Source organism: Physella acuta, unplaced genomic scaffold (genome assembly GCF_028476545.2).
Source record: "Physella acuta isolate Inbredline_101_S28 unplaced genomic scaffold, ASM2847654v3 ptg001537l, whole genome shotgun sequence".
Taxonomy (NCBI): Eukaryota; Metazoa; Mollusca; class Gastropoda; family Physidae; genus Physella; species Physella acuta.
The window spans coordinates 3,356-18,602 of NW_026733052.1; the positions used below are offsets into that span (position 1 = coordinate 3,356).

At 39.2% G+C, this 15,247-nt stretch overlaps 1 protein-coding gene across 1 annotated transcript; it reads right to left on the reverse strand.

Moving 5' to 3' along the window:
- Window positions 1–10,703: 10,703 nt before the first annotated feature.
- LOC131928742 (uncharacterized) lies at window positions 10,704–12,029 on the reverse strand. The gene has a single exon (XM_059284855.1). It carries the CDS (start codon window positions 12,006–12,008, stop codon window positions 10,740–10,742), a length of 1,269 nt encoding a protein of 422 aa, XP_059140838.1. The 5' UTR covers window positions 12,009–12,029; the 3' UTR covers window positions 10,704–10,739.
- Window positions 12,030–15,247: the final 3,218 nt, after the last annotated feature.

The following is a 15,247-nucleotide window of genomic DNA, read 5'->3' on the forward strand; positions in this document are numbered from 1 at the left end:
AAAAAAGTACATTTATTATTAAACAAAGTTAGCGTTGGTGTAATCTTATGGGATGTATAAAAATATAGGATAAGTTCAGTGGGGAAAAAATTAGTGCATTGGTTTTGTTTTTGCAGGTTATCAAATAATAAAAAAAGAAATAATGCTATACATGTACACAAGAGGGGGGGGGGGATGATGTGGGCGTCAACTGGAATATTACGAAAAGAATGTTAAAGAGTAGATGACGTCAATTGAAATATTAAAGACTAGATGACGTCAACTGGAAAGTTAAATAGGAGAGGATTAGACCTCTACTAGCTTATGAGTCTGAGAAATCTGGAAATTGATCACTTTTTTGTTTTTGTTTTTCTTCTCCCTTGTTGCATCCTAAGATAGACATCACGATCAACTTCCCTCACTTCAAGAACATCCATAACCTACGCCACCCCTCCCTGCAACAGCCTCCCTTACCAACGCCACCCCTACAACCACCTCTTCAAAGTACCACCTCTCTTATCTGCGCCACAAAATAACAACAGATACAATAACATAACAACAGATACGCACCATAACAACAGATACCACAACATAACAACAAATACCACAACATAACAGCAACAGATACCACAACATAACAACAAATACCACAACATAACAACAACAGATATCACAACAACAACAACAGATACCACAACATAACAACAACAGATACCACAACATAACAACAACAGATATCACAACATAACAACAACATATACCACAACATAACAACAACAGATACCACAACATAACAACAACATATACCACAACATAACAACAACAGATACCACAACATAACAACAACATATACCACAACATAACAACAACAGATACCACAACATAACAACAACATATACCACAACATAACAACAACAGATACCACAACATAACAACAACAGATACCACAATATAACAACATATAACACAACATAACAACATATACCACAACATAACAACAGATACCACAACATAACAACAACATATACCACAACATAACAACAGATACCACAACATAACAACAACAGATACCACAACATAACAACAGATACCACAACATAACAACAACAGATACCACAACATAACAACAGATACCACAACATAACAACAACAAATACCACAACATAACAACAGATACCACAACATAACAACAACAGATACCACAACATAACAACAACAAATACCACAACATAACAACAACAGATACCACAACATAACAACAACAGATACCACAACATAACAACAACAGAAACCACAACATAAAACATAGATACCACAACATAACAACAACAGATACCACAACATAACAACAGATACCACAACATAACAACAACATATACCACAACATAACAACAACAGATACCACAACATAACAACAACATATACCACAACATAACAACAGATACCACAACATAACAACAACATATACCACAACATAACAACAACAGATACCACAACATAACAACAACAGATACCACAACATAACAACATAAACCACAATATAACAACAACAGATACCACAACATAACAACAGAAACCACAATATAACAACAACAGAAACCACAACATAACAACAACAGAAACCACAACATAACACCAACAGATACCACACCTTACCCCTACCATGTCCTAAAATCAGCGCACGATCCCAAATTCTAACAACGTTCTGCTACACACGGTGGGATTTACAAGCCCATGTTTAGAGGGTTATGCAACCGGTAACCGGCAACAGGCTGCCGGCTGCACGGATTACCAAAAGCCCCCCCCCCCCCCCTCAGCACGTACATATTCCAAACACGCATGTCTGTGGGCACGCCTTCAGACGATCAGTGAAAAAAATCATTTTCCGGCTGAATTTCGTGCTGATATTTCTCAATATGTGCTCTGGTCAGTTATATGTCATGTTTATCTGACCTTATGTAAAGTAAGGACACGAGAACTTGAGGTCTGAAAAGACAACATAATGACATTTCTAAGTGCATCTTTTTTATGGAGGGGGTGGTGGGGGGAAGAAGTTAGTTTGATATGCTAATTTAAAAATGTAGAAGTATTTAAATCTTTATGAATTTTTAAAACAAATTAAAATCTTCAATTTCAATTTTCATTGAAAATATTAAGAATCAAAAGGTCTCTTTTCATAATGTACTAATGAAACAATCGAATTAATGAGGTTTGTTTAATCAGATTCATTAATATTCTTCTTTCTTTTTCGTTCTTAATTGCGATGTTGGACCGAATTTCCTCCAACGCAAGTATTAAGTGTCAAGCTGTTCTTCGCCATATAGGCAGTTGACTCCGATTTCAGCCTGCTTTTCTTTCTGGATTTGTTTATATAGCTTTTGTCCATTCAAGAACAAACTAGACAGCAGTTGTTTGATTTGATATTTTCCCCAGTTATCGAACCTCATCTGCCGGAATAAATCGATCACTTGATAGGAATTATAGCAATGCCTCAACATTACACACACACACACACACACACACACACACACACACACACACACACACACACATACATATATATATATATATATATATATATATATATATATATATATATATATAGTGTTGTATTCATCTGAGTTTGGTGGTGTTATTTACACCCAAAACATGACAAAGGTGACATTTGTAAAGTTGTAACATTGGTGAAGGAAGCTATTTTTAACTTACACAATTAAGACAGTCACGTTTGTAACTAAATATCTACCAGTATAACGCCTCGGGCAGTCAGAAAAAATTGACAAACATTTCTTGAAAAAAAAATGTTTTAAAATGGAATGTTATAGTTATAAATTAAACATAAGTAGCCAGTAAAACCATTAATAATATCAAGCTTTTAAAATGCCTACAAAAATTGGTAGATTTATGAAGATTTTATAGTAAAAATAACACCGTTGTTTTAGAAATCGTTTTCTTTGTTGTTTTTTTTGTGTCGAGTCGCTGGTATAAGTTATCCCATAAATTCTGAGTTTGTCTTTTATCGTGTCTATCTTGTAATTATCTTTACCTCTCCATTTACATATCCCCATTAATTTTTTTTTGTTCCTTCCGTGTCATGTTTAGGAACAAGCGCTATGTATGCTCTGTTAAAATATGTACCACAATTATCTCTTTCATGTATGTCTTGAAATTAAAATTCTAAAAAGGAGTATTGAATAAATCATTTTTAAACGTTTTATAGAATTCACTTCTTAGTCCGTCTGGTCCTGGAGCTATATTTAGTTTGAATCCGCCTATCGTCTTGAATAGTCTCTCTGGAAACTTAATTGGACGTTGATTTTGGTAGTCATCTTTGTCTAGCACTGTATGTAATTAAGGCATTGTTCCTGTGTCTAGCCTTCTTATGTAATTAAGGCATTGTTCCTGTGTCTAGCCTTCTTATGTAATTAAGGCATTGTTCCTGTGTCTAGCCTTCTTATGTAATTAAGGCATTGTTCCTGTGTCTAGCCTTCTTATGTAATTAAGCTTTTGTTCCTGTATTTCGTAGTCCTTGTCTTCCTCGTTGAAGAGAGATTTTTATAGTATAAAATAAACTGACGTTTTCTACTTTCTATGTCAGTTGTTATGCTTTAATTTATCATCCCAACGATGATTTAGTGTTCAATGTAATTTGTAATAGTTAAAGGAAATTCACATGTTTTCGAATTTCGTGTTGCATTTAAAAGTTGCTATTATAAAGGTTTATATTCGCAACATTTCCGCACTTAGATAAAGATATAAGACTGCCTCGATTTTTAAAATTTTAAAAACCTCGTATTGAGTCGCCACATCTCAGGATTAAAATTTTCTCTTGATAGAAATCTTAAGACTTCTTTATAGAAATCTTAAGACTTAATATCGCTAGTCTCCCCTCGTCAAAAAATCCACTAGAGTATTATTTGATCTCTTATAAACATCCGTTTCATCAGTTAAATGTGCAAACGATCAGAGTTTCTTCCAGGCATCTCTTCGGAAAGTCTACCGCCCCCCCCCCCCCCCCACCGAACGAAATGGAATATATCAAGTGCCCCCCGCCCCCCGGAGAAAAAAGTCTGGAAGAAACACTGCACACGATTATCGTGAACACTAGCTCACCTAACTGATCGAGTGATCTCTTCTACTTAGTTGCCTCCCCTCTGGTACTAGAAATCTTTCAATGTATTTTAATAGCTAATTTAACTATTTTTTTTTACATTGAGACCTAGATATTCTTGCATTGTCTTTGTAAGTTCACCTTAGAAGCTTTTCAACCCTTGTAAAATAGAATTTTTTGCATTGTCATCGTAAATTCACTTTAGACTAGTGTTTCTTAGCCTTAGCTCGATCGAACCCCAGGGGTTCGATAAATCAGTCTTAGGGGTTCGGCGCAGAACGAGACACACACCTAAGTCAAAAATCATATTTTAGTTTTCCTATTAAGAAGGGTTCGGTGATTGCGCATATGAAGCTGGTGGGGTTCGGTACCTCCAAAAAGGTTAAGAACCACTGTTTAAGAAACTTGTCAAACGTGAGCTACAAATTTCGTCTACAAACCCACAAACGGACATCGTGAAATAATTTAAATATTACAACAAGACATCCCTCACACGACGGGATTTAAACCGTCAAGTCAAGTCACGGGTTGAGTCTGAGATTACCCAACCATCTAGCTCACCCCAGTCAGCGATGACTGCGAGCCAGGGTCAATGGGTCCAATGTTTTATCGGTACAAATAGGACGAGTCATGGCACAAAACTAGGACGACCTCAGGCCAAATTATGATTGACTGGTTGGGGTTCTGGGTCTTGTCCCCGGAAATATTTGCTCGATATTTGGGATAGTAATAAAAAATTCAGGATATTCCCGGAAATAAAAGAAAAAATCAGATCTATGTTCTGGTTATGTTAGAGTTATGTCTTTTTAATAAATATAGGAATATTATCACATGTGTACAGTTATCACATTTTGGGAATGTAATCACCGGTAAAGTTTTCACATTTTGGGAATGTAATCACAGGTAGTTTTCACATTTTAGTGAGGTTATCACAGGTATAAAAAACAGAGGCGTAGCGACCCCTCCCGGCGCCCGGGGACAAACTTTCAATTTGTCCCCCCCCCCCCCTCATATATTTTTAATATTTATAATTCAAAATAGCAGCTAAAATGAACTTATTTTGGCGCCTCTAGGGTCGGCGCCCGGGGACATATGTACCCCACCCCCCGTCGCTACGCCTCTGTTAAAAAATGTACTTGAGTAGTACTCATGTGTTTGCAACTCGGTCACGTAGACACCGTTTACTCACGTCCACCCACTGACAGAGACGTGCATTTCTAAACTTTAATCTCCGAGCTTTTAATATTGTGACCCTCCCTTCATCCACCCTAGCGTATTTTAGTAGACTAATTAAATTAAAAAAAATGAAATTAGTTTTTGATAAAAATATAACGTAAGCGGATTAACATTGCCTGAAAGTACTTAAGCGTGTGTGTGAGTACTTTTTTTATGATGATTCAAATTACTGTCTCGATTACGCAACAAAAGGTCACGGAATCTGTACTCATCAGAAGACGCTACATTTTGCTCCGAGTCGTAAATATAAGCTCTGTACTGGTGAAGCCTTACTACGCTGACGTCAGCATTTCGTTTAGAAGAGGCGATTGACGAATTTACGTCACAGCTCAAACTGATGACGACCCCGCGTAGTTTGCAAACGTCACCAAGCAACATTGATGACGTGAGATAACATACGCCACAGATGTCAAGGTATTAAAGATGTCGTGTTAAATGCATGACGACATTATATTACGTCAAAATATTCAAAAAACCGTCTTGTGAATCAGGGATGACGTCACGCCACACTTTTGTTTCCACTGCTGTATTTCATTTATGACATGAATAATGGCATTGTCACATTACATATTCAACATATCAAAGTGTGCACATACACAGCGTAAGTCGATTTTAAGACGCCATTCATTAATATAGACTTCATCAAATATTGTTGACAATTTTGTAGCCTGCATATCTTGTGTCCATGTTCGAGATGAATGCACACAATTTAGGAAGTCGTAATAATTGTGTTGGCTTTATACAAAACCCCAAATTCTTCAAACAGCTAACAAATAATACGTCATACATCGACACGCAGACGTCAAAGCTAATATACACGGTTTCTTCCAGGCCTCACCACCACCCGCGAACGAAAAAAAGTCTACCACCCCCTCCCCCCGAAAATATCAAGTGCCCCCCCCCCCGGAGAAAAAAGTCTGGGAGAAGCACTGAATATACAGCACGTCATACATGAGATACAGCAGCAGAAGCGAAACCTGCTCATTACCCGGACGAAACCGGATATCACCGCCGCGGTAAGCTACGTCATAGGATCGGTCACGTGAGGTGTGGCATCGATTTCCGGTCTTTTGGCGGCTGCTATTTTTAAAAAGGCTTTTAAAAATCGTTACACATCGGGCATTATTTCTGGAAGAATCCAAACACTGACCTGACGTGGGATGGGAAATTAGGCGTTTGGTTAGGTCATTGAGAACTTGGCCGTCGGGTCGGGAATAATGGAATTTACAGGCTAGGGAAGTTTATCTGAACAGGAAAAAAAAAGTTAGATTTCCGTGCACTTTAAATGAATGGGATTCACATGTACTTTAATATAAAAAAAATAAACGTTAAAGAATAAGGATATTGGAACGGAGATTCAAAAGGCGTAGATAGAAATTCGCGGTTTCGAGTTGTTATTTTTTGCTCGCGAATTGAAATAAGTTCATAGCTGTGAGCAGAGGCGTAGCGAGGGGGGGGGGGGGTGCGGATCGCACCGGGTGACACCATTTAGGGGGTGACACCAAGGCAAAAAATAGCAAAATATATAGAGAAAAACTTGAGGGGGGGTGCAAATCGAAAGATTGAGGGGGGGTGCAAATCGAAAATTTGAGGGGGGGTGCAAATCGAAAATTTGAAAGTTTGTCCCCGGGAAGGGTCGCTACGCCTCTGGGGGGGGGGTGGGGTGACACCATTAAGTGCCGCACCGGGTGAAACCCGACATCGCTACGCCACTGACTGTGAGAGTGGGAGTGTCACGTGGCTAAGGGTGTGATTTCTTTAAGTATCTATACTTTATTGCTTGTTGTGTGTCTTAGTGACATCCATTGGTTGGAAGTCTAAAGGACGTCCATGTTTTTTTAACCTAAACCTTTTCCTTCGTCGTTTTTTTCTAACATGGAATGTAGATAAAACAGAAGTTTTGTTATATATCAAAGCTACTTGGTTGCAAAAAAAAAAAATGTTTTAGAGCCGAGAAGAGTCTTTGACAATTAATTAATTGAAACTTCTAGAGTAGAATATAGTAAAATGTTAACATTTAATTAATGTTATTTTCTTTTTAAAGAAGCGTCCTGAACCATGAGGTTTCTTGCAGTAGAGTCGAACTATATTCTGATCTTTGTAGAAATTTTCTGTACCACAGCAACGTAAAGTTGACCGCCGCAGTACTCCTTATATAAAGCTGTCTAAAGCAGTACTACTTATATAAAGCTGTCTAAAGCAGTACTACGTATATAAAGCTGTCTAAAGCAGTACTACGTATATAAAGCTGTCTACCGTAGTACCCAACATGTAAAGCTATCACGTTTGTTTAAATAGCCAGAAAGCTCCTGCTCCAGATTTGCTGCCACACATTGAAGACTTGACAGCATCACGCATAACGTTTTTTTTTTAAAGTAAAAACAAATAGATGAGATTTAAAGATAAAATAAACAATTTTAAAAAAAACCCCAATAACAACAGCGTAACAAATAAAATCATTGACAGACATCACATCAGATCAAGAAAACACTAGCGACAGAAAGCACGTTAGGACAAGAAAGAGGAATGACAGACATCACACTGTTAAAGGAAAACGTAATGGCAGAAAGCACACTATAGAAAGAAAAACTAATGACAGACAGAGAAGTATGGCAAGAAAAAAAAGAAATGACAGACAGCGAACTGGGACAAGATAAAAGTCAGCGACAGACAGCCCATCACGACATACAAAAACTATGACAGACAGCCCATCACGACATACAAAAACAATGACAGACAGCCCATCACGACATACAAAAACTATGACAGACAGCACATCACGACATACAAAAACTATGACAGACAGCACATCACTACATACAAAAACAATGACAGACAGCCCATCACGACATACAAAAACAATGACAGACAGCCCATCAAGACATACAAAAACTATGACAGACAGCCCATCACGACATACAAAAACAATGACAGACAGCCCATCACGACATACAAAAACAATGACAGACAGCCCATCAAGACATACAAAAACAATGACAGACAGCCCATCACGACATACAAAAACAATGACAGACAGCACATCAAGACATACAAAAACAATGACAGACAGCACATCACGACATACAAAAACAATGACAGACAGCTCATCAAGACATACAAAAACAATGACAGACAGCACATCAAGACATACAAAAACAATGACAGACAGCCCATCACGACATACGAAAACAATGACAGACAGCACATCACGACATACAAAAACAATTACAGACAGCACATCAAGACATACAAAAACAATGACAGACAGCACATCAAGACATACAAAAACAATGACAGACAGCACATCACGACATACAAAAACAATGACAGACAGCCCATCACGACATACAAAAACAATGACAGACAGCCCATCAAGGCAAGAAAAATAGCACCAGTCAGCATCAACCACATCAAGAGCCAAAGAAAAATAAAAGCAAATCACACCAAGGCAGTTAATCAATTTATCTTCTTTTTATTGTCTCTGGGATGAAGCGAAAAAAATCTGCTGCAAACTTAATTGTTCGGAACAAACTCACATTGACACATTTTCAGCGCTCAAATCACACACAAACACACACACACCACACAAACAGCAGCTTCATACGTGTGTGAGGGTGGATGAGGTGTGATGGGTGATGATGGGAAATGATGGGGGGCATCAGGTCCCACGCTTTTCATTCAGTATTTACTTCGTCTCAATATAATAGTTTCAACAGCGTGTAAACAAATGTTTGATTAGACGTCCACCAAGTTTCCTTCATTCAATGTTTGTAACAGTGTGTTTAGTGAATGTTACGTCATGGGGCCTGTAAATCAGCCATGAAATAGGTCATGGGACCTGTCAATCAGCAATGAAATAGGTCACGGTAACCTCTCATTCAATAATAAAGTAGGACATAGTGACCCGACATTTAACAATGGAGTAGGCCTTTTAATGAGCCATCATTTAATAATGAAGTAGGCCTTAATGAGCCATCATTTAATAATGGAGTAGGCCTTAATGAGCCATCATTTAATAATGAAGTAGGCCTTGGTGACACATGTTCAACAATGAAGTAGGTTATCGTGACCTGATATTTAACAACAAACAATTTCCCCGTGATCTGTCACTCAACAATGAACATGTTTCTATATCACAGAATACAGTCACGTTATATAAATTACATCATTTACATGTATTTACAATGTGTTTATGTTACACCAATTTGTTTTAGATTAGACAACTTGCCTTCTGTTTTTCTAATACAGTAGCGTAGCAAAGGTAAGTGGTGTGCCCCGTCGGAACCTCGACAAAAAGGGAGCTTTTTATTTCATTTCCGATAGTGTTTGAGAAGACGTAGAAATATTGTAGGGTAGCAAAAACGCGTTTTATTTTTTGTTCTAATCACAGTTAGCTCTTACGACTTTTTTCCGACACAATAAATTATTTTGAAATTAATTTCTTACCAATAAACAAACATGATTTTTGTGTGTGCGTAATTTACTCAAAAAATTCGACTTCAGAAAATATCTCTACACAGTTTACAATAGGTTCAAGATAAGGCGGGGCCATATTATTTTGGGTCGTATCAAGAACAGGGCCGTGCAAGCCAACCAATACCAAAGCTACGCCACTGTATAAGTACCACATCACACTGATGCTACCATGCTGACCAGGATACCATGCTGACCAGGCTACCATACTGACCAGACCTTGTCCATTTTTATCACGCTGACCACGCTATCCTATTGACAAGGCTACCGTGCTGATCAGGCTACCGTGATGACAAGCTACATGGTGTGTAGGGTCGACAAACAGGCAAGGCTACCGATTTGGGCTAGCTACCATGATACCAGTCGCTTCTAAGGTGCCATGCTACCGCGCTTACATGATACCATGATACCATAATACCACGATACCATGATACCATGCTACCATGCTACCACGATACCATGATACCATGATACCATAATACCACGATACCACGATACCATGCTACCACGATACCATGCTACCACGATACCATGATACCCATGATAAAATAATACCATGATACCATAATACCATAATACCATGATACCATGATACCATGATACCATGATACCACGATATCACGATACCACGATACCACGATAACACGATACTTGGGTACCACGATACCATGATACCTTGATACAATGATACCGGTCTGAATAACGGGTTAATCAAAATGACATGTTGAAGATACAAGAAAATAACGTCTGTCTTGTCTTTATACAAGCGCTTTCTGGTAAAAAAAAAAAACAACCTAGTGTGTACAGACTTGCCAAATTGGCCAGAGTTTCTGGACAAAAAAAAGTCTGCAAATCTTTGGAATCACTTTTATGTGTATGTCCTCAACACGCGACGTCCGCTAATTATAAAAACACAGTTCAAATGTCAGACGGATGTAGGTCATACGGATGTTTCCTGCAAAGGCTCGCCCACCGCCCGCCGCTCAAAGGGCGTTTTAAAAAGATGAAGAAGGCCGTAGCGGAAGGATTTGAGCGTGACGACGTACAGGAAAAGTTTGTAGATGCTGTTGAACTTGACGCAGGCCTCAGCTATTTGCATCGCGTGGATCTCCACCATGGAGGGTCTCGAACCCATGGAAAACGAAATCTTGGCGCGGTATATCGACGAGGGCAGCACCAGACAAATAAAAATAATCCCCGCTATAACCACCAGTACCGTCGCGCGCGTCCGCTCCAGGGAAATGTCAAACTTGGGAGGGGGAGGATTTGAATCGCCGGATCTTGTCGACGGAGATTTGGAGCGTTCTGTGTCTGCGAGTTTGTATTCCCCTCTCCAGGATTTGTCTCGCTGTGTTTTCGCGTTGTTGAAAAGTGTTTTGACGTAAGCGGCGACGACACTGGAACAGAGCGCGATGTCGATGACGACGATGAGAAACATCGGTAAGAACGAGGCGGTGATGATCTCGATTTTGCCCAGCTGCATGATGAACTTGATGGATTCTTCCATTAGGTGGCATTGGACCATCCCGCGCAGCTCCGAGACGATGTAGACCCAGATGTAATGCGAGAAGCCGACCAGCGAGAAGACGAAGATACCGATGATGAAGCATTTAGTTCGGAAGGTCGTGCACCATTTTCTGGCACGGCAGGAGCCGAAGTGGATGACCAGGCGCTCGGCGTGTGCGGCGAAGAGGTACCAGGTGGCGAGAAATCTGGACAAGAGGAGGCCGAACGTCGTGATCTGGCAGGAGCCGATCTTGTTGTAGATGTCGAAACTTTTCTGCGAGGTCCAGTGGACGGCGCAGAAGGTCAGATACAGCAGGTCAGCGATGCCTAGCGCGGTGAGATAGTGGCTGAGCGCGCTTGCGCGTAGCGGCGTACACATGAAGGTTAAGATGAGTAGAATGCTGCATAAAATCCCAATGCCAAGGCCGGCCGGCATGACAAAGTCGTCGACGGTTTTGACTACAGTCTGCAGCATGTTCAAGGCCATTTGAGGTCGAACAGGTGATCTTCCAACGGAAGTGAGTACCGTGACCTCCTCGAACGTGAAGTTGTGGGGGTGGAGGGTGGGCTGGTAGAGGGGCCATAGCGAGGTGTTGACCAGGGAGATGTTTTGTCGGAGGGTTAGCGACACGTTGTAGAAGATGACGTGTTCTTCCGTGGCCGGGTCCACTGTCATCAGGGGGGTGTGAGCCGGGGCTGTCATCGTCAGATGGACTCGTCCGGCGCTAAGATTCGAACCTCAGTACCTAATCACGCGATGTGTGATTCATGACCATCTCCCGCCATTTTTTAAAATCTTTCAGCGCACATCTAGAACACAAAGGATGCCTCTTGAAATATCCTGCAACTTTTAAAATCTAAAATGTGGAATATAACTGACGTGCCAAAAATGACATCCGTCGCCCAATGACATGTGTCATGAGATGAAGTTTATGCGAACTATCCAATCATCCAAACAAGCTATTCAAAACGTCTGTTTAAAAAAATGTTCTTGGTTCTACTTTCACTTTTTGGGTCCTCTGAACAAATAAACTTGATAAAAACCTGAAAAAGAAAAAAAAATACGTATTACATCAGGTTAAAACTCCTTACAGATGGAGGGGTTGGGGGTGGGGGGGGGGGGGAGAGAATAAAGGGGGAGGGGGGGGCTGGCAGTGCAGGAGGTGCAGAGTTTTCCCAAAGCACGGCCATCATTTGTCATCGGGACACACAGACGCCGTAGGGCTGCTAAAAGCTCCACAAAAGCCGCTTACGTTTGAAACAAAATCTTGACACCTTGTGCCACACCCCCACCCCATCAAACACGCACTAGCAGGTATAAATGTGTTAACCTTTAACCTTTTACCTCTCATCACATTGGGAGTGTGATTTCGGTCACCTAGTATTATGTGACTAAAGCTGATACTTTTTTTTTTTAAATTCTAGTTACAACGTCAAAGACTTAAGGGCATTACAGCGTGGGAATTGCATACAACATTTGTATTTACATGCAACAGAAAAAGTTTGTAATGTTAAAACCATACGTTATATATGTAGATATTACACGCTTTATATAAAGATATGGCTCAAGGAATTACTGATGTAAAACATTATATGCAGGTATGACTCGCGTATAACATAAAAACTTACCACGCAGTTAAATCTATCTACAGCACTAAATGTTACACATACCTAAAACAATATATGAGTATGACGTTATAAAAAAGGAAATATCAAGCTGATATCTTTATTCACGTGACCTAAGGTTAAGCGAGAATACGGTAGTGACAACTAATGATTGGAATAATAAGCTTTTTAAAATTTTAATTGGTTGGACTTGTCACGATTGAACCCTCGGGTTGGGTTGGGTTGATAAAATCTCATATGTGTGTGTTGTGACGAGTATCGCACTTATGATGACATCAACTTAATGAGACAAAATAGTAATTGGCATAGACTCCGACACCGGCGTACACATTTACCTGACATCGACAGGTTTTTATACTTCTGATAATTTTCTGTGCCTAAATACAGGTGTTTATACCTGTCTACAGTTGTTTTTACCTGTCTACAGGTGTTTGTACCTGTCTACAGGTATTTATACCTGTCTACAGGTGTTTGTACCTGTCTACAGCTGTTTGTACCTGTCTACAGCTGTTTGTACCTGTCTACAGCTGTTTGTACCTGTCTACAGGTGTTTGTACCTGTCTACAGGTGTTTGTACCTGTCTACAGGTGTTTGTACCTGTGTACAGGTGTTTGTACCTGTCTACAGGTGTAACCTGTCTACAGGTGTAACCTGTCTACAGGTGTTTGTACCTGTGTACAGGTGTTTGTACCTGTCTACAGGTGTAACCTGTCTACAGGTGTTTGTACCTGTCTACAGGTGTTTGTACCTGTCTACAGGTGTTTGTACCTGTCTACAGTTTTAACCTGTCTACAGGTGTTTGTAACTGTCTACAGGTGTTTGTACCTGTCTACAGCTGTAACCTGTGTACATGTGTAACCTGTCTACAGGTGTTTGTACCTGTCTACATGTGTTTGTACCTGTCTACAGGTGTTTGTATCTGTGTACAGGTGTTTGTACCTGTGTACAGGTGTTTGTACCTGTCTACAGGTGTATCTACCTGTCTACAGGTATTTCTACCAGTGTAAAGGTATCACTACCAGCGGCGTTTGACCACCTTGGAGCAATGCTACACCTGGGTGTCACCTGTGACAAGTAGCCGAGATAAGTGACACCCTCGAGCCGATACTTGACACATTAGCTCAGTGACTTGACACTCCCGTCAAGTGACTTAGTCCAAGTCAAGTGACTTGATCCAAGTCAAGTGCCGTAGACTGCCTCAAGCCAAGATCAATAGTTTTTCTTCCACTTTTTTTTTTTACTTCTATTAGTTTTTATTTTCACCTGTGTTGTAAATACTTTTTTAACGCCACGTTTTATTGACAGGTAAGAAGAATCGACGTCATTAGATCAATTACACACCACACAGGCACACCATTGGTCGCTGATCTAACCTATAGCCATCGACGATTTTATTTTTTATATATTAAAAATAAAAATAAAAACAGGATTGATCTCCCTTAAGCGGTCTCGTTTTTTTCTGCTCTAACAGTAGGTAGTTAATCAAACATCTAATTAGGTCCGGCTCCCCTTTAACCCATATTCTGCTAGCGTCCCACTTATGGGACGCTTGTAAAAAAAATTGCTAAAATTTAGTAAAAACTAGTTAAAACACAAATTATGTTTCATTGTATTTGAAAATGGTTAGACTATTGAACGTTTGTGTGTTTTGTGAAAAAAATTAACTTAGAAAAATGTTATAGTGCCGGATTTGCAGGACTTGTCAAAATGGCGGAAAAAAGAAAACATGCGCACAGGAAAATGCATATCTTCTAAAATATTAACATTTTAAGTGCAAAATACATTTGAAACTTGTAGCAGTACCATATTTCTATCTGATAAAAATTTAAGAATAAAATTTTTTTTTTACTACTTCGTTATATCAAGTGTACAACAAGCGTCCCATAAGTGGGACGCTAGCAACGAATGGCCCCATGTAGATTCTTACACAAACGTCACATTTATTTGACACTAGAGAGAAACACAGATGCAAATGTTTATGTTAAATGGTTATTTATGGTTAAACAATGGTTGACTATGTTAACTGCTGACTTTGGGGTGTTAAGTAGTATTTATATATATTTAATTATGACCTTGATTTATGCAGATTGTTACACAAACGTTACATTTATTAGACACTAGTAAGAAACACAGATGCAAATATTTATGTTAAATGGTTAATTATGGTGAAACAATTGTTGACTTTGTTAACTGTTGACTTTAGGGTGTTAAGCAGTATTAATAGATATTTAATTATGACCTTGAGCTATATTTTCTTATATATTATTGTATTAAAAAATTGCAAATATTGAAAAACTTACATTTTATTTTTAATTT